This window comes from Alosa alosa, chromosome 12 (genome assembly GCF_017589495.1).
Source record: "Alosa alosa isolate M-15738 ecotype Scorff River chromosome 12, AALO_Geno_1.1, whole genome shotgun sequence".
Classification (NCBI taxonomy): domain Eukaryota; kingdom Metazoa; phylum Chordata; class Actinopteri; order Clupeiformes; family Clupeidae; genus Alosa; species Alosa alosa.
The window spans coordinates 26212540-26236915 of NC_063200.1; the positions used below are offsets into that span (position 1 = coordinate 26212540).

Consider the following 24376-nt stretch of genomic DNA (forward strand, 5'->3'; position numbering starts at 1 on the left):
AACGTAATTAGATTTCCTGAATGTGCTTGTCGTACAAATTAAGTGGCCATTCCGTTAAACTGTCGATAATTAAAATGACAGCAGGTTTAAGTCCTCCTGTTGCACCCACCGCCCGAACAGACCACAGGACACATGTAGTGCTACTCAATGGCAGACCTGCCCATTTAAACGTTCTAATCCTGCTGTGTCATCGACAGCCAATTTACGGAGCACATCCAAGCTGAAAAGCTTACGCCCTTCTCTGGCCCAGCTGACGTGGTGGGGATTTGGCCTGGCCAGCCCCGACTTAAAAGGCACAAAGGCCACCTGTGAGTGGCTTGCAAATGGCCTTCAAGTGGCCTGGGTTAGAGGGGGAAACAGGCTAACTGGCTGGTTGGCAACAGACGCGGGGCACTTCCTGTAGTTTCTTTTGATAGCCGACATCCTGGCTTGCTGCTCAACTGAACTTGCTTTTGTCAACTAAAATTAGGCCGACGTTTGAAAACAAAAACTGATGACATTTTAGACTGCGTTGACTTGAGAAATTGCAGTACACAATCTGGAGATATGGGACAGAACAAACAAAAAATCTATGTTCTTTCTCCTGTCTCTGTTTAGACACACACTAGACTTTGACACTGGTCTCCTACGAGAGCTCACAGCTCAGAGAACATAAATAGCCCTCTCTTTCCCTCCCCTGACACAAATGGCAACTCCAAACAAATCCTGCAAGTCACCAGCAGACTCCAAACCACACCACACATTCCCTTCATCACCTAGTATTTTGATTCTAAATCTATTCATCCCGATGGTCGTCCTTCACAAACCCCGATTTGTACATGCATCTCTCCCTACATTTCCATAAATCTGTGTGCCTGTGAGCTTGGCTCTGCCAGTTTCTATGTCCGTCTCTCTCCTCTCTCTCTCTCTCTCTCTATATATGCACTTCCATTTTTGTCTCTCTCTCTCTCTCTTCTTCGCTCTCTAGTCTAATTAGCTGCTCTGGCTGCCTGGCAGGATGTTGCCACTGATGGGCCCTGATGGGAGGAACTGAGTTCAGGCTGCTCACGTTCCTCTTTTTAAGAGCCCCCGCTCCCCACAGACCCTTGGGAGCCTCGCTCCAGCTGACATTGGGAGAGGGGGGGAGGGAGAGGGGGGCTCCTGGAGGCCTCATTAAATCCCCACTCAGAGCTCAGCTCACGAACAGGCGCCTACACCCCCCAGCAAAGCAGAGCCAAAGCAAACTCTCCCTTTCTCTCTCCCTCCATCTTACTGCACTGCTTCCTTCAGTCGTTCAGAGACATGTATTTATGTCCTCTTGTACAGCTTGTGAAAACAAGACCCAGCCTACCCTGCTTCTACACTTATGCAACCTTGTCTTATGGAATATCTTGATCTGACATCTTGAAATCTTGGCTTCCCGGTAGAGTTATTTTAAATTCCAGACCATCATTAGGCTTGTACTGAATGAGAGCTGGATTTTCATATATAAAAGAGTCTCTAAGACTCATTATTTTGCATGAGCAAATACGTACAAAATGCAGAACTTTTTGTCAACAAAATCTTCATATTAACAATTGTACAGGATAAACCAACATGACTTTGTCTCCCTTTTTAGCAGCGGTCAGTGAAGATGAGCCAACCTGGAAGTTGAACTGTTGGGGGAAATTAAGGTTACCAAGACATAACTATGAGCCCCATCACTACCAGCAGCCCTGAGCCACAGCTAGGAGACACCGAGGGCCTCGGGGGAAGGTCCACCACTCCTCCCATCTCACCTTATAGGGCTCCCCGAAGAGGGGTGCGTTCTCTTGGTACTGCTCCTGCTGCTGCTGGGCCTCCTGGTTCCTGCGCTCCCACTCACGCTGCCGCAGCAGGTTCCTCTCCTCCATGTGCAAACTGTGGCCAAGAGAAAGCATTAAAAGGTTGTATCAGCGATTTCAGGCCCCAAAAAAGGCCCAAACACAAATGATCACATTCATCTAATCTTTCCTAACGATCCGCTAGCTGCCTGCCCCATAAGCAGGCCGTCAAAAAAACGCATCTCTGTAGGCAGCCTAGGCTCAGAGATCTGTACACAAAAACAATTGCTACCAACAAGGGTTGGCAACCCCTCAAAAGCAAAATAAAGTGTTTCAACCAATAACCGACGAGATGCCCGTTTAGGAGAGTTTTAATTGCACGGGAGGGAGAGGGAGTGAGTAGCGTGCTAGCTCTCGGTTTTGTTTGAACATCAACAGAAGTGACGTATCCCCGCTATCGCTGATACAACCTTTAATATTAAGACATGTATCCATATAGCCATGGCTTTCACATAACAAATATGGTACATCTTCAACAGATTCCAAATGTTTCACCTATGCACTACCGTAATTTCCCAACTATTAGCCGAGGTTTATACATTGATTTTGCTAAATTTTGTCAGCTATGAGGTTAATACACGGGGGTTAGTTAATATGGTATTGATTTGGTTTTGGTTTTTTAACTTGCATAAAACACTGTCCTGCGGTTTATACACAACGTGGCTAATAAACAGGAAATTACTGTACAAGAGCATTTCCCCTTGGGGAGTCCATTTGCATTTTGGGTCACATTAACCTACATCACAGATAACCTACTGTTACAATGCTTCCCACACCTAAAGGTTAGATATTATGTTCTGACATGTTAAGTCCTTGTTGCTCCTTGTACCGTTTACAATCGACATCCTTGAGATCATAAACTGTTCATCTCCAAGCACACAAGGTCCTTGAGTGAAAAGCTCTAGACAGACAATACAGTAAGGCAACAAGCCATCAGCAAATGACAATATGTCAGGAGACAGCCCATAAGCAGGCAAAATTAAAATGCAAAAATAGATAGGTGAAGACAGGGCCAATTATCAGATCAGCCAAAACTGCACTGATGCAATTAGCTTCAAGCCTAATGAATCCTGGGGTTGGTGATTTAATCCCCAGCATGTTATGAACTTCAGGATTGCCGCAGCTAGCGAACAGTCCCCATCAGCGAGCAACTGGCTGACAGAGCCCAGATTCCTGTGGGGATGGCTCAGGCAGGCACATCTAATTAAGACCCACGTTAGGCTGGGGATTCAACCACTGCCTGGTTACTGGAGAAGACACAGCTTTAACGCTGGCTCAGTAAAGACTCATCAGTTTCTGAATCCACACTGACCTATGCTTCAAGAGACGCCCGGAGGCATTAGAGATGTGTGTGTGTGTAAGTGTGTGTTAGAGAGGTGGTGGTGGTGGTGGTGGTGGTGGTGTGTGTCAGACGGCTCCTGTTATCTTGGGGGAATGAGTGCCAATCATCGCCTCAGACAGAAGTAATTACTGACAGTGCCCTGAGGGGCTTCTGCTGCACTCGCAACATCTGCCCCAACCACCCCCACCCTCCCCATCCACCCCTACTGAAACCCCAAACATCTCCCCCAAATCCTCCCGACATCACCTGAGGAAGACAAAAGGACTGAAAAAAAGACTTGTTTACAAAGGGGCTGCACCACACACCCTTTTACAATTGACACAATCAAAAAGGGGGAAAAAAACAATCATGTGCACCTCCTGACAGAAAGGGGCACCGGCATTATTCTGCAAGTGTAGCTATCTGCAGTTCACCACACTGTTGAAGCCAGCAAAAGTGGGGTATGGTGACAATTTTTATTTGACTATTTGAAGGCACAGCATCTGCGCTGTCTGACATGTTAGCTGGTAGACAAACCACTTTCAAGCCTCAGTCACGTGTACAAACCACAGCCAAGCCACACAAACCCAACACTCCTGTTGGGAGGCAAACCGTTACAGAAATCTCCGAAAACAAAGCCCTCACAGGGATGCAGCAGGGATGGCCGCTCAGGCACTCTGAGTTAAGGGAAAGTGATACCTGCCCCCATCACCACCTCATGCTATAGACAGGCAGGAAGTCTCAGTTTCTCGGGAGATGACAGAAACAGAGAATTGATGTAAGTAGGAACCATCCTCGTAGGATTAGAAGGAGTTGGAAGTTGTAGAGGTGGTGAAGCGAGAGCCTGTGTATGCGGTACAGGACAGAGGAGGACAGCAGAGTTGTCCAAGGTATTACACAGGGTACCAGGATGCCACTACATGAGCTTTGCACACAATGGATGTCTCCATCTCATGCAGAAATAAGAAAAAAAATTATGAGAGCTCAGTAATGTCAATGAGCATGTGGGCTACAGGTTCTCTCTCTTCCAAAATGAAAAACATTGTTTTGAACATTTCAAAAGTGTAGCAAAAACATGTTGTCAACATCCTTGACATCCAAGCCACTAAAATGTTATGAGGTGGGGGGAAAGGGAGAGAGAAAACACTCAGTCGCCACCCCCTCCCCAAACCTCTACAACCCTGCCTGGCCCTGATGCTTCCATAGCAACAAGTGAGGTGGCCTAGATAACAGACAATGTGCAGCCATTACTCACACATGTAGAGAGAGACTGCCGGCCCCTGACAGAGCGGGAACTTTCTCAACAGTACTGGCTTCCCCTCTCCCACTGAAAGTGTGCCTGGAGAATAGAATGCGTGGTTTACAACTGAATGAGCTTGGTTGTTGATATCACATGTGGCCAATTCAAATGTTTTCATTTACGTTGGTTGTTGTTTTCGGCTGTCCTTTTTCCTGTTTCACAACATTCCCAAACAGTGCCCTTATATACACTATTCACAAAAGTCAGGGATATTAGGCTTTCGGGTTAACATTCAGGATGAACCTAAAATCCACTATAAACTTTACAGGTGAACTTAATGTGACCTTATCTAAACTTTTGAATGGGCATTTCCAACAGTTCTATGTTTCAGTACTTTCTGTACTGAGACATTACATTTCACCCAAAACCCAGATATCCCTAACTTTTTGTGAGTAGTGTAAACAATGTCAGCCATTTAATTTGTCACTGGAGAAAGCACTTCCTACACCACATTCAGAGGGACAATGCATCGTATGCTTCTATAAAAAGGCTGGTGGCTTGTGTGTTTACATGCCCATGGAGGATGGGAAAGGACATATATTTAAGTAACACCATAAGCAAGCAAATAGTAATAGTAAAAGTTAGCTCGAATAGTAAGTTTCACATAGTCCATAAGTGTCCAAAAAAAAAAAAAAAAAGTGTTCCTAGTTGGACTGTAAAATGCTCAGGACTGACTGCAGTTAAGCCAAATGCAAGTCTCTCCAGTTGCACAAGTGCCTGCAGCAGACTTTTTTCTGTGAAGAGGCAGTAGCAGCAGCAGCAGCAGCAGCAGCAGCAGCAGCAGCAGCAGCAGCAGCAGCAGGAGTGATGTTTGGGTCTGGCTCAACCCAGTCCACAATATGCAGAATGTGCTGACAAACTGCGTTGTCCCAGACTGTCATTAGTCACTGCCAGAGAATAAGCAGCGAGGGTCAATCTGCTCGGCAGGCAGGCAGGCAGGCAGGCAGGCAGGCAGGCAGGCACTCACCACCCACCCCCCCCCTCCCGCTCCTAGTCCACAAAGCAGCTCCGCTCGCCCACTGGAGCAGCCCTCTGCAGAGATCCACACCTCATTCTGCTCAACTCCACTACAACAAACATCCTTCCCTCGGTATGGATTGCAAAGAAAATGCACACATTTGCACAAGGCCAGACATTTTTTTTTAAGTTTTGTGTCTGGTTGATAATTGACATGAGGTTGGGAAAAAGGGTCACCTCCATTTTGGTCAGTCTTACATAACACACAAAGGGCATATAAAAACATCTGCCAAGAAAGACCAGGTATGGCACAAAGGCTACTGCACACAGAATAACTGCACACAGTCCAACCAACATTAATTTTACAAAATGTCTCCAGTGTGTGGGTGAGTTTAAGGACACATTAAACACAGAAACAAACATCCTTTCTTAACAGCAGAAGTGTGTCAGGAGCCCCCAATAGTGCTGGAGATGCAGAGTTTAGATGCCCCACACTCCTCCCCACCCCTCCCCCATGATTTGTGTTCAGAGGGAGCTGACGTAGCAGTCCAGCCCCCTCCACCACTCTGTGCCCCTTTTGCAATGAGGTCAAAGGGCAGCTTGTCAGTCACACACAACCACACATCACTCAGGAGAATCCACTTACAGACAGAAGCCAACACACCCACACCTACAAACATTTAGGTTATGAAACACAGGAGGTTTTTTTTCCCCTTCAGCTTTTATCGGGTTGTTGGTTGCCAGTTTGAAATTGTCAGTGTATTTATGAATGTAGTAACTTGGGCGACAGAGAAACACATAAAAGTTATGGATCCGTCTTCCATAAGAAAATTAGCTTGGGGCAACTGTGCAAATTATGCACGTTTTTGGGACAAACAACAGAACATGAGGGTGCAGGGAGTTGGCCTTGATGGCATACAGGAGAAACTCAGGAGAAAATTGGGAGTGTTGGCAGGTGTGTTTTTCACATTCACGTGCATATCCACACAGGCAGCAGTGTTTCCCACAGAATTGAATTCCATTTGTGGTGGTTGGTTTGCAGAATTAACTTGAATACAACAGTTTTTAACAAATTAGCACAGCGTGGTTATGATGCTAACCAGATTTAAGCACAATTTAGTACACCCTGGAAAATCATTGTGTGGTGGTCAATGTTGATATTGTGGTGGGCCGCGACAAATAAGTCAATGTATGGGAAACACTGGGCAGGTTTTTTAAAGGGGTGTGCGTGTCCAAAAGCCAAAATGGTGGCTTTAAAATAACAATCTGACAGAGTATAAAGTAACATTTCTTTACCCATGTTTTCTAAAATGGTGACAAATAAATTACACAGCTTTGGTCTGGAGCAACTTAAAGATTATTCCTCCTTAAACTTAAATATTTTCTGTTTTATTTACTCCTTAATGACAGTAAACTAAATATATTTGATGTGTGGCCAAAACAAGGCATTTGAGGACATAGGCCTATTCTTAAACTTTGGGGAACGTTTTTTTATATTAAAAAAAATCATTAGTTGCAGCCCTTATTGACTGAGGGCTGTGCAATCTGCCAGCAAGGGTGGAGGCTGCAGCAGGTGTTGGTAAGGAGGTGTGCCGGCACAACATCGCAAAACACAGACATGGCACTTTCACAGGTTTACCCGTGTCTAGTCAGAAAATATAGGATTTTGTGTGACAATAGGATTAACCAAGAACCTGACAACCCATTCCACCAGTGAAAAACAAACATCAACTAAAGGTATTGATTGTACCTTGCTGAAAATACATTCATAGTAAGGGTGTGTTGAAACATTCTCAATTCAACTGAAAGCAGAGAACACCTAATGCACACCAGCGCCCTTGGCTATGCTCGTTTCCAAATGTTTCAGTTATTGACACATTTCGCTGAAAGATGGTGAAATACACAGCAAAAGCTAGAAATGTCCCAGGTGTCAAAGCTCCCATTGACAGACAAAAGTTCATTTCAATAAACCTCAGGCTTTCACAAGTCGAGAGAAGGCGAAATCAATCTGTTATGTGGTAGTGGCAGAACTATCGTCATGAGTATTCTTTCTGACTGAGCAAACATACTACTAGAGTGAGTGAAGCCATACACAAAAACAGTGTGTGTGTGTGTGTGTGTGTGTGTGTGTGTGTGTGTGCCCACACAGCTTGGGGGCATTTCATAAAGAGAGGGGAGACCATTTTAGAGAGTTGATTGTGTATGAATCCTGTGTGAGTAAATTAATCTTTCTGTGTGTGCGCCAGAGAGAATAAGGGAAGGAAATGTGAATGCAATATCATATACTGAAAGAACAGGTCACCTTAGAGCTGAAAAGTGGCCTAGATAAAGCAGGCAGCTCATTCTCTTAGCTAAGTGCCCTGTGGAGCACCCTCACCTGCTGACCTCAATCGTTCTCTCTCGTTTAAGCTCACGGTAGAGACCAAACTCATGGGGATACTTTATATTTCTACACTCTGAGCGTCAGATGACAAGGAAGCACTGCTACGTGAAAGTACCACCTTATCAATCCTCTCTGTTGCTGTGGCCATTTAAACCGAGACAGGACTATTCATCTCAGAAAGCATGTCGTAATTATCAGCCAGGGAAATTTCTGAATTTCACTCTTTTACCTGTCTTGAAAAATAATTAGGCATGTAACAGGAACTGCAGGCGGTAAAGTAGAATTAAATGCTACTAAATACTATTGAGCGCTGCTCAAAACTGTCACATAAAATGACACTTCTGGGAAACAAATTCTCTCCAAGCACACTTTTACTTAAATGTGCTCAAACTCCTACCAAACAGAGAAAAAAAGACTTAAATAGAGCCAATTTGAGCAAAGGCATGACCATTACCACCAAACATCTTACTCAAAATAGGCAGTGAAATGGATCCCCATATAGTTTTAAACAAGCTATGTTTATATTTGTAATGAAATGTAAAGGAGCCAAATTCACCTTTTAGGCCTAGTTGTTTCACTTCCATGTCTACTGTAAAAAAGCAAATATGACATTGGCTATCTACAAGCAGGCCTGAACACAGTTGATAGAGTAACTAAAGCCACATAATGTAGTTTAAGTTCTTTATGAAATTGCATGCTGCAAGCCCTGATCATTAAACTATGCTGCATAGGCTATGCACCCATCACAATTTTCAAAAATGAAACCCATTATTAGGCTATTAAAAGCTAAAACCTTTATGACAGATCATATCTGTAATGCGTTGAACGCAAGCATTGTTTGAAAAATCACAAAATCTGAATCACATTATACTGTAGGTTACTTCACTCAGGTAAGAATGCCATTTGACGTTATAGTGTCATACAGCTTGAGCTGCTTAGGCCATTTCCAGCACCCAAGTGTCCCTCAGTAAAGGCCCACGGTTCGTTCAATACAGACCTCGACATATTTTGAAATAGTTGTGTTTAGTTGTTTACCAGTTGGATACCTGGTCATGACACACTGGCTGCTATTAATGCCATAAGGTCAACCCATGAAAGACAACGCCATGTGAAGCACCTATGCACTGGTAATTGACTTATCTTACATTATAACGTGGCTGTTGTGGAACCTTCCAAGGTGGTCCACACATTGTTGGCTTGTTTCCAAATGCAAAATGGCTCCAAATTTCAGGTAAGTTAATCGAACGAATACTACAATTAGGCCTAACATAGAAGACACATAATGAAAGTAGGCCTACATATGAATATCTGATACCGTAATACTGGCAAGCTGTATAACATTAGCTGTTGACACTAGAAATGGATGTGTGTGTTTTTTGTTTTTTTTAGCAACCAACTAGCTAGCAACCAACTGAATAGCTAACTATTGTATCCCATAATTTCCATTTAAGGTGATAAAAATAAATACAGCCAGGCATCAATAGAGTATGGCGCGTGCACACATATGTTTGAATAACTAAGTTTTTGAACACATTTAAATGAATACATAAAAATGGAAAAAAAAGGCAAACTATATCCTGATCAGTTTTCTGTTTTGTTTCTTAAACTATGTCAATTAAAAGAATAAGTCCAAGTATGTCAGCTCTCCAGACATGTAAAGCAAGCTTCACATGATAGGAGAAAAACTTATTTTAACTACAGTAGCCTACTTCATGAACGAAAAATATGTTCCTCTTGCTAGTCTGAAAAATGAACTTAACTGGACAAGTTTCAACTGGCCTGAAATAAAATTATGTTGGCCAACACTATAATGTCCGTAATGTTAACCTAGCTATTGCTCGTTAGACAACGAACAAACACAGCCTTCTGACTTGCCAACGTTTGGTGCTTTAACGATAGCTGGGATAGGTTAGTGCAAAACAGCTGGGAGTAAAACAAGAGACCTTGTTCCAGGTGATTCCATCTCTAGATTTCACGAAAGAAGTCGTTTTCATCATTGTTTCAGATAAAAAGGATATCAGATCGTTTTCAACACGGATATACATTAATCGACGTCATGCTTATCAAACAAGCTAGAAGACACAATCAAAACTTCATAGCTACAAATGTCAATAAGCTAGCCTGTTGGCAGGGTAAATGAATTTAACTGCAGCTAGCTACTTACCTTGGCCAAGCAGCCATAGTGCGCTTTACGAGCCAAATTTCAAGTTGCTTGCCATGGGTTTTCGCTGGTCCGTAGCTGATCGAATGCCCTATCTTACATGGTTAAGCTGTTGAAAAACATCGAACATATAATACAAAATGTTTTTCTACGACTGTTCTTTCATAGTTCTCAACTTATTGTAGCAGGATGGCTAGGCTCTTGATCCCTGAACACCGTGGGTTGTTCTATTCCACCAGTCATCCGGGGATCTAGTGGATTCTAGTGCGCTGATTACACTTCTCAAAGACTGGACTCGTAACCAACGCAAAAATGAAACACACGCCAGGACAACAGTTTCAACACCTGCATAGTTGATCTCCTAATTAACCACGATGAAACGTAGTCACCATAAATGTCAATTCGGTAACTCTGACAAATAAGTTTTTACATCAGCACCCCTGTCCAAAGGAATGGTACGGCCATATCGTTCCTATTATGGACATGTTATTCTGACCAAGCTTGGCAAACTCTTCATGAGTCAGTAGAGTCAGAAGAGACATCTTTCTGTTAAGGAATATAGGCAATCTACAGTAAAAATATATAGAGGTCATGTATTCTTGTAAATCGCATGTGTAGCCTCAGAATGTAGTATCAGAATGAAGAAAGTTCTTAGAGGAAAGCCATGATGTGATATTTAAAGGGCCAAAAGCTCACATGCTGTCTTGTTTTCTTCTGCCATTGAATTTCAAAGGTGTTTTATAGGCTGATCTGTAGGCCAACATTAATATTTGTAATTTTAGTCTAATTCTGTCCTCAAAACAAAAACCATGGAAGAGAGTCTTTAAAACGCAGCTTGTGTGTAAAATTGTGCCCTCTGATTAGAAGGTTTTGGTCTAGTCTTCAATGTATTACTGTTGTTATTTGATCTTAAAGTGCTTAGTGTTAGATCAGATGGAAAACACATTTGTATAACAAAGCAGTTGCAAAACAAACTCAGAAGTCAGGGCTGATACCTCTGTCCTGCACCAGGAGTACAGTTGTGATTTAGTAACCAGCGCTCTGCAATCTTGATATTCAGATTTCTTGAGTGAAACTGTGCATTCTGTCCTATCCATGCATTGTGCTATCATAGTATGTCCTATTTTCCACACACACATCCAATAGGCTTATCGCGGAGTAATGCTATAAGATAAAGATAAGGTAGCCACTCCTCACAAGTTAAAGTCCACTGATAAATAATGGCATGCAGACATGTCCATGCACACAGTGACTGTGTGCAACAGAAAACATAATAACTACATCGACATGGCATAGTTGGTCAAATACTCCATTAACACAAACACTGTCACCACTGACATATTTGGACAACTGCATTTTGTTTTACTTTGCTGTCTATAGCCTGACTATAGACCGACTTCAGTGCTGCAGTTAAAGTCAAATCAAGCTTATAAATGAAGGTACATGTGATGGAAAGTTTCATAATGCATTTTGGAGAATACGCTTTTATAAACTCAATATGTTCATCCATGAGCAGAATCTCAATTTGAGTTCATATCTTACTGTAAAGTGGAAATATCACTTCTTCATCCACAGGCCTGTTTTGGGGATGTGTGAATACAACTCCGATGAGTAGTCAGCCCTTCAAGCCCCATCTCTCCTCACCTCCTACCACAGAGCTGCAAATCCCAGAATCTTGGAAAGGCAGGCGCCCATTCTGTCTGTCTCTCCCTTTCTCCCTTTCTCTCTCTCTCCCTTTCTCTCTCTCTCTCCCTTTCTCTCTCTCTCTCTCTCCCTTTCTCTCTCTCTCTCTCTCAGACACACATACACTATCTCTTACTCACTAATACACCCTGGCACACATTAAACCATGCCAACCAGAGGCAGGACCAGTCACCCAGGGGCTATGATAGGGGGTATTGAGTATCAGGTATTTTTGAAGTCAGAGTAAGTTCACAAGAATAGCCCAGTGAACCCCTATCTGTACAAAGTGAATGGACATTTTGTATGCACAGTGAAGATGTAACTTTGAAAGTCTTATGGCCACTTGGACGGCCAAAAAGAGGTATACCTAGAAATGTAGACCTATAAGTGGTCTGTTGTTAATCATTTTGACCAAAAATAAATGTGCATTTTGGCCTCAGTGTTTCACACATCGGTTTCATTTCCTAGGCTGTCCTCCCAATGACTACCCTGTCAACTGAAAGGCAGGGAGTCCATTAGCTGAATTGCTCACATACATTTCTTAAAAATCCAAAATATTATATTGCCAGTGTAGAGCATGACAGGGAATTCAACAAATCTCAAATCAAGTATCAAAGGCACTAATGGAACTACTGTAAGACACCAACATTCATAACTAAGTACATTAGCTGTTAGCTTGCTCCAAGTTGTGTGCTTTGTTTAAATCACATATAGTCTGTGGTTGGCTCTTTCATATTAATGCACTTATCATAATTATTCATCGACCTTACCTCTTGGGAGAGATATCACCAAGAAGCCATGAGCCAGATCTGTTGACTTTTCTTATTAGATCATATTTGGTTATGTCTGCTGCCTGCTCAACCCATAAAAAAGATAGAAACAACAACCCTGGAAAATGGTATGTGATAAACTAAAATAAACGTTTCTGCTTCTCTGTGTATATATATTTGAGAGAGAGAGAGAGACTACAGAGTGCAATATCTTAGTTCAAGTCTAAGGACCAATCCTTATGTACAATGACTTCCCACAAGGTTCCCTCGACTTAGATTCAGTCATGCTCCCGTCTGCATCTGGTTAGCGCTTCGGACTTGTAACCGGAGGGTTGCCAGATCGAACCCCGACCAGTGGGCACGGCTGAAGTGCCCTTGAGCAAGGCACCTAACCCCTCACTGCTCTCCGAGCGCCGCTGTTGTTGTAGGCAGCTCACTGCGCTGGGATTAGTGTGTGCTTCACCTCACTGTGTGTTCACTGTGTGCTTCACTAATTCACGGATTGGGATAAATGCAAATTTCCCTCACGGGATCAAAAGAGTATATATACTTATACTTACTTACTTATATGTATCCCACTGATGGGTTAAATAGCAACGTCAGGGTAGGAGGGCTTCATGCAGGACCATTTCACTGCGAGAAGAAACTAGAGGCTGGTGGAGGACATGGAACTGAATTTAGTTCTGGAGAGAGGAGCAACATATGGAGGCATGTGGTAATTAACAACACAGGCTTTGGAACTGTATAGGAAGTGCATAGGAGATTGTAGAAAAATTACACTGTATGTCTTAGAGTGATGAAGATAGATTATAATAAGTGTAAGTCATAAAGTTAAAGCTCAAAATGAAGCATATCTGTGCCTCAGTTAGATGAATTAGGAAATAGATTTGGGATTAGAATTCCTAATAAAAATAAATAAATGTATGTGACCTCAGACATCTCCAGCATTTGTATTGTGCTGTTTTTTTTATTTATAAAGCCTGAAGCAGAAGCCCACAAACTAAAAAAGTGAGTGTTGAATTTAACATGCTGTGCACTGTGTGCCTTAAGTATTCTCTTGCAGGATGATGTGTGTGTGTGTGTGTGTGTGTGTGTGTGTGTGTGTGAGAGAGAGTAGTGGTATGGGGTATGGTGGGGTGTGTGAGTAGAGAAAAGGCTTTCCTGTTCCCACCGTCTGCTCTAGACACAGCCTGTGTTTGTACTAGTCCTTTTCCGCTTTTCAGATTTGAACACTTTTTTTCTTTTCCAAAAACTTCCAGGAACTTCCTGGGGTCAAGGCAGGTTCCCATCTGAACAGCCTTGGCAAAATGTTTGTTTATACTCTATCAATAATAGTGTGGTAATTTAGTTTCTTGGTTTTAGTGCAGCTTAGTACTTGCCATTGCATAAGGAGTAAAGAGTTTGTGTAGTAACTACAGTAATCACCACAAGCATGTGAGCAGCACACTACATCCGGATGTGTGTGTGTGTGTGTGTGTGTGTGTGTGTGTGTGTGTGTGTGTGTGTGTGTTTACTCAAGTGTGTGCATGTGTTTGGGAATTTGTGCCTGTGTGGTTGTTTGGGAGCATGTCATGATAATATTTCCTGTCAGCAACAGAATCAAAGCAGGTGGTTGAGAGGACCAATCAGCTGCATGCTTTCCTCTACATGTCAGTGGGCCGTGTCTCAGATTGGTGGATGGCTGTGAGCCTGTGTTTGGCTGAGAGGGGGACAGCTCAGTCGGAGCAAGCATGGGCACAGACACGTGCAGCCATTAATACGCCCAGTGACTCAGTCAAGGAGAAAGGTCAGACACTGGACACTCTCCGCAGATCGGCTGGCAGGCTGGGGTAGGGAGGGAGGGTGGTGGTTCCAATGTGATGGCCATTATATGAAAGACAGCCAGTTAGTATAGTGCCATTTGCTATGTGTGGCAGTAGAAAAAAAATATAAAGAATGTGTGCAAGTAGAATGGAAAGGCAAAAAAAGAAATTGAATCCCATAGTCCAATCCCACATCTTCTTTCAGCCCGCTTCCCAAGTCCCTGGTGGTTTATCAGAGGGTGCCAGAAACTATTTCACTTCACCACTGGCAAAGCTCAGGCTGTAACTCAAACCTTGTAAAGTAGGGGAGCCTGCACACTCTGCATTGCCAGGTTTCCCCTCTCTTCCCCACCATATGACAGATAGAGGGAATTCGGGGGTTAAGGGATTGTGGGGCACTGTTTACACAAGCACACATCTGGGAAATGCACTGAGGACACACTGTCAGATGTTTGACTCCCTAACCCACATGAGTCACACACACTCAAAGATGTTTCTCTGTTTCTCATTCACTCTGTGCTAGCATTAGGCTAGTGAGTGTGTCTGTCATCTTCCGTGTTCTCACGTTTCCATGCCTTTACTTCATCCAAATCCCCCACCAGAATGTCCACTCATAATGAGCCTTGGGTCCCATTTTTGAGGAGACAGAGGAGGCTAGGCTAAAATAGTGTGGATTTGGTTAAATATATTCTCTACGCTCAGCAGGACTTGTGTTGTTCTATATAGAAGGGCTCCATCCTGTGGAAAAACTAGATATAGTCATTTAAGATTATGTGCTCTACATGGACAGTAGAGGGCAGCACAGTCAAAGGAAAGTTAGGTAGTCCTGGCTTGAACTGAAAATCCCAAATGAGTACAAAATGATATGGTTTTATTTATGTTTGCTTGTTAGTACCTCAATAGGTTATACTTTTTAGTGTTATTCAGAGACATTCAGTCACTACTTTTTCACAAGAAGTCACAAAATTCCTTGCTTGGATCAAACATGAACACAGAATTATTTATCAGTAACACAAATTCTCAGCAGCTTCATTTACAGTTTTTCCAATTCCAATTTTCCTAGGTATCAAAGAACTTCCTAAGTCTGATTTAGTCAGTAAAACTCTGACTAGGAAAAAACAAAGTTTTACCAACCCATCTCAAATGGAATATTATGATAAAGGTCTTTGAGTCCATGGTCTGTCCAAGACTCTTGTCCAAACCCTTTTTTTACATTTAAGATTTTTCTATTAGAAGTTAGAGTTAACATTCCTTGTATAAATGGTGTTTAATCAGACTATACATAGGCCTAGCATTCTGCAACCATTCAATACGACTAGCCATAGAACTTCAAATTCTCTGTTAAGTAAAATATTACAACAGGTCACTTTGACATGAACAGGAAAATGTCCTACTAGGTATTACGTAACACAAAGACCATGCAGATTCCAAACTCTCAGTCACCCTTCACCATGGTTGACTGGGGAATGGTTTTGCTTTTGCCAAACTGTCACAAGGAAAGGTGGACATCGCATGCTCTCCCCCAGGATGTGGTGGTGTGGCACCACCTTAACACAGAAAAATGGCTCCCACTTTGTCCCCCCGAAGTAGTCCATGACATTATAGAACAGGCCACATTCATCAGAAAGAGGTACTTGTCCTCGGTGAGGTCTCAGCAAATTCTTGTGTGTGACCGAGGTGGTTTGAAGTCCTGGTGATTCACCACTGATAGTTGACTTGTGTACGGGCAAAATGACATAAGCCTGCAGCAAGCTCTCTCCTGCACTGCAGCTGATGCGCGTGGGCCAGCAGTACTCTCCTTTATCCCCTGTGGGGAAAATACTTTCCATCAAAGCATAGCCTTAGCAAGTTCCTCACAATCTGATATGCAAAGTCTCTGATAGATAGATTCAAGGAAATTCAAGAACCATGATTTCATCTTTGGTTAAATGTTTTGCAAAATTATATGCAATAAAACTATTTAACTTCATATTATACGTTTAACTTTATGCAGGTTTTAAAATCTCACCTGTGTAAGAGCATTTGAAACGGACAGTCTGTATGTCCTGCCTCAATAGCATTCTGCCATACGTCTGTGCGGTGCAGCTCAGCACACACTCCGATGGTATTTCCACATCTCTGGACATCTCCACCAGGAGACTGTCCTCCTCACACAGCATGGCCCTGTCCACAGCCAGTGTAACCATGAATAATGTTGACAAGATGCTAGTGTGAATCAAGAAAGAATATAAATCCGCCATTCTGCCCCAGTTTCCCATCGAGAGTGATTTAGAGACGAGCTAAGCGAGGGAAGGGCAGGAGCCCTTAGCTATTTACTTTTTTTCTTCACTCTTTCCACCAGAGTAATGTCACATGAAAAAAAAAGGTTAATTTAACTGTCTTTCCATATTTATTTAGACTTAAAGAGACAAGTAACGGAAAATAAAACTTTAGAGACACTAGAAGCTGCAGAGTGCTGGTGCCCTGTTCCACAAGTGCGCAACAAGCCATGACAAATGCCGTGGAACGATGCCAGAGATAACTCCAGCAGTTCAAACTAAAAGCCATACAAGCAGAATTGTAAATGTTCAACTGAGTAAAGAGAGTTTACCCGATCTCTTACACTAACTGCTTTTACAAACAAATGTTGTTTTCTAAGCAAAATCCTAATAAAATGAAATGATGACAAACATATGATTTTTTATGCAGCCTTTATTCATGAAAAGTTATGTAATACAAAGTTAACAAAATGTGATGTATTTAAACACAGTAGCTATTACCTAATAAGAAATTGTTAGTGTTTGTGATTAATCATTTCTCATCTACAAGAGCTAAATACACAATTGAAAGTCAAAAATAAAGAGATGAATGAATTCACCATAAATACACATAAGAGGAAAAGAACAAGTACAGAGCAGAAGACCATGTTCCCCAAAAGTAAACAAGATTTATTTTTTTTATACCCAGGGGTGCATATACTAGCGACGTGATCTGGGATATTCAAGAACTTACAAAGACATAATATAACCAGTGTAGGCATACTGAGGTCATGGGAACTGCTTCAACCCTTCAGAACTTCTCAGTTCACCTCTTTAGAACTCACAAGCAGTCATGAGTAAATTACAAAGTAGCCAGTATGTTAAAAAAATATATGTTTTTGACTGTGTGCTCTCTAATGCAGTTGAACAAAATGCCCCTTAGTTAAGCTATGTTGAAAAATATTTGTGACAACATGGTTTACAAACTGTCTTACAGCTAAATGTGATGTAGGCCAACTTCACGTTTGTGGATATTCTTGAAATGTTAAAATCTTATGTAGTAACAGATGTTTTTATTAATTTTTCCCCAATAGGTTGCTGCAGTTTCAAATATGGGTTTCTATTTAAGTCAACACTGTTTAGCAATACTGGCACTTCCCAAAAATAGAGCATTTAGTGAAAAGCCCTGTTTCACAGTCACTAATTAAAATCAGCTTTCCCTTTAATAGACCTCACTGCTGTTGCTTGGCTACATGTTGGAAAATGTTTGGCTTGCATGGCTACAGAGTGCTCACATTTTTTCAAGGAACACAAAGTAACTGTATCTTCTCCCTCCTTGGCAGACTCATGGTACGAGTGAATGAAATATGGCCAAAAAATAGCAGCAAGCACATGTGGAGATTTAATCTAGTCTCCACACTGATTTTAAAATACAAGTGCTCCATGGTGTACTATTTCATATTTCATGTTCCAAAAAACAGAGAAACCTAGGACTTGATAATTACCAAAAAAAACAGATTATGTGCTTCCTGAAACAGCAGACAGCCGCAGTAAAAATAACCTCTGTAGCCTACAGAGATAGATGATCATAATGACCTCAAAATACATGTAACTTGGATCAGATATAAGAGTCTCAGTCCACATATCTAAACCAGACAGAAAGTTGCAGCCTGTCTATTTGTTATTAATGCAGTACCTTTCTCATTGATGATGCAGAGATCACATTGATCTAATGACCTAAAAACATTGACCTAATGAGGATCAGATCCTTGCCCACAGCCACACTGGCGAGTCATAGGCACAGAGGAAATGACCAGCGTGCCGCTCTTATCCAGGTAGAAGAAGGGCACCAGGTCATGGGCGACTGGTTGGCAGCAGGGCACCTGTGTGAGGAATAAGGTTACATTAGATTGACAGATGAAAAGGCCAAAAATCATGCACTTGAACTTAAAAGATTGATTTTGAAAGTGTACTGAAGAGACTGTGATACCCTATCCAGAAGGCTGAAACATACTGTGGCTAGGGTGAGTGGTGTCTTTAACTGAGGGTTATTGTAATTAATTATATTGAATTATTCTGAAGACTTGACTTTACTGACGCATTGTGTGCTGTACAAGTCCTGTATAGTGGGAGCTCACATCCACTGATGCTCTTGGCTGTTTACACAACTGACCTGGGGCGCGTTTCCCAAAACCATAGTTGATAAAAGTTAGCAACTTTGTTAGTTGCAATGCAATTTCCCATTGCCAACCAACTAAGTTGCTAACAGCTTGCCGGATAGACAGAATGGAGTATCTTATTTGTCGTGGCCCACACATAATGATTGGATTGGCTTTAAATCCAGAAGTGAGGAGACTGATATTTTTTGTTGTGATTTCAGAGTATCTCATAATACTTCTCATAATCTCATAATAGATCTTCTGTAAAACTATCAGGTTGTAAAGAAGAACTCCAGTAATTAAAAAAAAATGCTTCAGAAATTATCTCCTACTCTATCTTTAAGTAAGTACTAAGTAGGAGGGGTGCAAAACAATGACAAGTCATTTCAATATTAGTTACAGTGTACAATGCTTACTTTCTTTTATGTAATTTTATTGTAGTTGTGCATGCGCAATGAACCAAAGCACACACTGACCTGACCCAATAGTCAAGCCAGTTTCTCTGCTCTATGAATTGATTGAGCAACCTGGTTTTAAAGTTCATGTTGAGTTTGCTTATATTTGACAGTGTCAAAGAGGTTTTTTGCCAGCATTCCAGTGTTCAAAGTCTTCTCATCTGACATTTAGGAAGACAGTCCTGTCAGTAAGACATTTAGTATTTCTGGACCAAACCCAAATGCTTCTGTCTATAAAGAAATGTCCTCTCTGTGCTGTTGGTGGTAGTACATGTTTTAGAATGTATCTAGTTCATTAGGTCACTCTGCAGCACGTGGATGTAGAGTTTTGCCTAGGGTGGGCAGAGAGGCAGAGGCACATGTGTGAAGTACAGTACCTGTGAAGGGGCGCCAGCGGTGGGTGCACTTGGGCAGAGGGGCTCACTGGGCTTTGACCGTGGGCTGCAAACACTGCACTGGCTGAAGGTGAAGCTCTCTGGGTAGATGACCCAGTTCTCCCAGCCCAAATCTGAAGAACAGGTTGGAAAATTGTGGAAGAAAAATGCAACAACAACCAAAGTTAAAAATGAAATAGGATAGCTTATTCATCGAGTAGCTATTCAGACCAACAAACAAGCTGACAATTACAAAGTGGGAGTGTCTGCGGTTTCTCACCTTTGATGAAGACCTGTGAGGAGAGCATGCAACACTGCAGTTCTGTGGCAGGAGCATCAGGGTATTCTTCACTCCCTATAATGCCAACATTTAACAATGTTTTTCAAGAAATCTTTTAAAATTATATTAAAAAATCGATCCCTATGGTTACAATACTTTCTAATCATAGCAAACTAAATGAGCTGTCTCTGCTGATGTACCTGTCATTGGTAGAGGAGACTGAATGGGGAGGCCTGAGTGGCCACTGACTTTCAAGGCAGCCTTCCACTGCTCCCTCAGCTCTGCCATCCCGGTGTTCTGGTGTTGGGGCTCCTGCTTGAGATTCAGCCCCTGCAAGATGCTCTCGCGGATGGTCTGCAGTGGTTCCCTCTGGCACCTACACAGCATACACACAAAACATAACATCACAGAAGTTAGACTAACACCACCTTATGCAGAGTTAGGTATACATATGCACATCAGGAAAAAGTAAAGACTTGGTGGAGCAGCATTAATGTCACCACCTGACAATTGGTCCACCCTCAATGTTGCAGGTCACTTTGGATGAAAATGTGTGCTAAGTATCAGTCAACTTTAAATTTAACTTTAACAAAGTATCAGTACAGTATGCAAAAGGCAATGTGACAATGACAGCCGATGAAACAGCTTCTTAAACTGTATTGTTAATAGATAGATAGATAGATAGATAGATAGATAGATATACTTTATTGATCCCTAGGGGAAATTCAAGAAAGTTAAGACACATAGCATGTGAGTAATCGACAAACATTTATACAAAAACATACAAAAATACTGTCAAAGTAAGAACAACACTTTAGGGAACACATTAATGCATAACTAATATGTGTATGTATTAGTATTCAACAAGGTCTGTATTCATAATTGCTCATGTATTAGGTCTTTCATTGAACAATATATTATTCTAAATCAATAGGTAATTTATTCTTGGTAAATCCCTATATCAATAGCCTTAGATCAAGACCAAAAACATTCAAACATTCAAAAATAGGCCTATCTGAAAACAGTGACATTCAATAAACCTAAAGGTGCAAGGATTTTTGTCAAATAGAGTCGAGAATGACAAATGAAGGCGAGACACTACAGGTGAATAGGGTAACATTTTTAACAACCAGATATCACTATGAAACTTCCTCAGTTGATTACTTACATTAATATGAGAAAAAAATGTATTACGAGTTTTCTGTAATTTAATGTTTACATATGCAAATTAGGCATTATCTAATTAAATATGCGCTAATTTGCATCCATTTTAAGGCACAAAACCTAAGCATTGGATACAGCCAGGTTCAAAATTATGTTTTCATTGTGTTCAGATATTAGATGGGAAAAAATGTACAGAGGGATTTATGAATATCTACTTTTGGTATCCTGTAAATCAGAATATGCTGTCAATAGCCCTTAAAAATCCATTATTGCCATGTTTTTAGGCACAACATGTCATGTAAGTCAGGCTAGGAATAATATATCAACAAACCCCTCCGTAAAAATCTTCCACATATATTTAGGCATAAGTATAGAAAGTTTGGTGTATGTAAGTGCTTCTGAAGTGGAGTTTTCGTGCTCAGAGTGGGAGAGGAAACTCATTTTGAGAAAACAGCCTTGAAAGACAGCCAATGAGATTCCGTTCTCAGCCTAGACTCACCTTTGAACTTTCGCGATTGGTTGCTGATACAAAGGAAGTGTCCATATATGGATCACATAGCGTGATACAGGAAAAACAGAGCTTTCTAACGGTACTACACATGATCGCGGGAGTGCATGCAGGTTGGAATGCTAACTTTTGCTGAATTTAGGAGAAATATACAGCCGCGAGTAGACATAATATAATGAAATAAACACCTAAATGTGTAAATCGGACTGTTTTGTTGTAGTAGTGTGATAGAATACATGCTAAGGTAACATACTAGCTCAAAATCTCGAAATTGACCAGTGCATGAAAAAACGCTGTTTTCACCTGCCGTGTCTCGCAGCAGCACTAAAAATATCAAACATAAAACAGACCTTAATCTTAAAATATGAATCTTAACATTGCAAAACATATCTTAACAATCACAACTGTCTACACAGCTGACACTTTAAATGGTGTGAAATGTTAACTCAAAATGTTTTGATGGAAAATAGGCAAACACTCTTGTCTTTGCATGCAGCAATAACCAGGTGTGATTGCGCAACATCATGCTGACCCAAAAAGGAAGCAGTTTCCCGCCCTGACTGAATCTTTGGCAGTAGGCAGTAGGTCTGCAGTTACATAGTAAGTAGGCTAACATAGTAACAAGTGTTATTAAGGCTAAGCAAATGTGAAAGTACATACCAAATGAAATCTAAGATAATTTAATGATATAACTCAAAAATGAAGGTGTGTTATCTGTCTAATCCAGTAGTTAAACTTGAAAAAAAAAAAAAAAACATGTCTTTTTCAGTTGGTTGACTTTGATACATGAAACAATTTGTTTTAACTGGAAAATATATTTTCAGGTCAGAGAATCCACTGCATCTGAGTAAAAATTCTTTGAGTCCTTCAAAGAAGCTCCAATTAAAGCACTTATACTCACTGCTAGGAATGGACCTTTGAACATTTTTCATCATTTGACATTAGTGACTACAACTCACCTGCTGCTCCTTTGGGCAGATGATGCAGATACAGCAGAATCAGCAGCTTCCTTCTCCGTCAGTTGGAGGACAAATGTCCTTCCCAATGGACTGGCCAAGAGCAGAATCAGTATAATCATCACCACGGACATGACTGAATTATGTCTTTTTTCCCAGTTTTATCCTCCGGTTACAATGTTGTTGTATCAGTCCGTCGTAGATATGCAACAGGTGCCTTGTGGCTGGTGAGGATCACTGGCTTTGATAGATGTTCATCAGTTTACAGCAGTGGCAGTGTGATTGCCCAGGGATGCTCAGGCAGAGGCAGCTAAATCCAACGGAAGCTAAGTAAGAATGTCTGTTGTTGGTAAAGGCCTGGGAATCGTTTTATCTGAACATTCACCAGGTTGTCCTTGAAATACTCTACATTGTTTTCATGTCTCACAACTCTGAGATGGAACAAGGGAGGGTGGCGGTAGACAAAGAAGAGAAAGACAGGCAGGGAGAACGAGGGGAAGTTAGCAACATATCATACATGGTTGTAGCCTCCCCAGATGATAAGCTACTCTGCCCAGCCAGGTGTTTCACTGGATAGTCTTTAACGGGACAAAAGAGTTTTTCTTAATAATAAAATGAAACATTTGGGCTGTTTTGATGGATTTTCATCCAGCTTCTAAACTGGACAAGGTTAGACACTCTGAATAATGGACCAAATGACCAATGGACCCCTTAACCCTTGACATTATGGTTATTTGAGGACAGATCTCAGATTAAAAATAAAATATCCAATCTAAATCCATGTGTAAAATCATTCAGCCCCTATTCAATATTGTTCTCACTCTTATATCAGATTATGCTATTTTGAGGACTATCCTAAAGCTCCATGAATCTCAATATGAATCTCAATCTCATCTTACCTGTTTGCCCTAGCAATGTTATGAGAACCATATTGATTTTCCACTCTCTTTATTAGAATTCAACCAGAAAACAGGAAATATGTGATGTGGTTTTTGTTCTAGTTCCAGTCCAGTCAATTATACAGTCTCAAGCCACCACTAGATTTGGATGGCCGTTAGAATGGACCAATTGTGGAGTTATAATAACCAACCTTGCAAGGTTGCAAAGGGGAAGATGTTGATGGAGTCGTCATTCCCCTGCAGGCCACTGATAGACATGCCTTCCCTGCAGGTCACTGATAGGCATGCCTGCTAAGTTGCTGGCAGATACACCAATGTGTCAGAACCAGAAACAGACAGTTTGGAGCCCCCAACAAGACTGGTCATTAACACTGCTAAAACAACAATGGGGCTTTTAAGCACACCTATATAGGCACTGGTTGTGTCTCAAACCACCTACTTGCAAATACTTCGTTTGAGTATATTTAGCAGATAACACAAAAACTGTGCACTGAAAGTACCTGGATTACACCCTAATAACAGTCAAAAAGTTTAGTGTGTAACAATGGACACTACTCGCGCCAACGAGCATCACTTCCGGTAAGTGTTTTCCTTTTGGGACAATACTAACAATCGAAAAGTGAGCACTACGGAAGTAGGTGCTCAGTGCACATTAACAGTGTACTGACGGAAGTATGCTGTTTGAGGCACACCCACTGACATGAGTGCACCGACACTTTTTGTCACTTCAGCGCCAACATTTTCAACTGACAAGCATTGTACAATTGAGTGACGGAAGTATGCTGTTTGAGGCACACCCACTGACATGAGTCCTGTATGTCCTGGTTGTATTCTAATAAAGAGAATGGGTAAATATATGTAGTTGTCATAACATTGCCAAACCAACCCATACCATATTCAGGTCCATGTGCCAACCAGGACCTGGGTTTGAGTCCAGCCCGGGTCATTTCCTTAGCCCACCCCATGTCTCGCTTCCTGTCACTCTCTCCACTGTCCTGTCAAATTAAAGGCAAAAAAGCTACAAAAAATATATACTATATACACCAGGCCTCCACTTATGGCACCGGGTCTGTCCTGTCCTGCCACTGTCCTGTCCTGCCACTGCCACTGAACTACAGTCTAGATC

At 41.6% G+C, this 24376-nt stretch overlaps 3 protein-coding genes across 3 annotated transcripts in view; all 3 read right to left on the reverse strand.

The window, feature by feature from the left end:
* The window catches only part of aff1 (AF4/FMR2 family, member 1), a 38073-nt gene extending 27880 nt beyond the window's left edge, over nt 1–10193 (reverse strand). The window contains 2 exon segments of the mRNA XM_048258253.1: nt 1758–1878; nt 9967–10193. Coding sequence (XP_048114210.1) covers nt 1758–1878; nt 9967–9983 — 138 coding nt within the window. The 5' untranslated portion in view covers nt 9984–10193.
* A 4875-nt stretch (nt 10194–15068) lies between these two features.
* Nucleotides 15069–16693, reverse strand: LOC125305261. The gene is made up of 2 exons (XM_048259954.1): nt 16227–16693; nt 15069–16025 (listed from the first exon to the last, which is right to left on the reverse strand). The coding sequence occupies exons 1-2, from the start codon at nt 16474–16476 to the stop codon at nt 15658–15660; spliced, it is 618 nt and encodes a 205-aa protein (XP_048115911.1). The 5' UTR covers nt 16477–16693; the 3' UTR covers nt 15069–15657.
* A 240-nt stretch (nt 16694–16933) lies between these two features.
* Nucleotides 16934–22724, reverse strand: gsdf (gonadal somatic cell derived factor). Its single transcript, XM_048259953.1, has 5 exons — nt 22355–22724; nt 19924–20099; nt 19724–19798; nt 19447–19577; nt 16934–18338 (listed from the first exon to the last, which is right to left on the reverse strand). The coding sequence occupies exons 1-5, from the start codon at nt 22483–22485 to the stop codon at nt 18207–18209; spliced, it is 645 nt and encodes a 214-aa protein (XP_048115910.1). The 5' UTR covers nt 22486–22724; the 3' UTR covers nt 16934–18206.
* Between the last annotated feature and the right edge of the window lie 1652 nt (nt 22725–24376).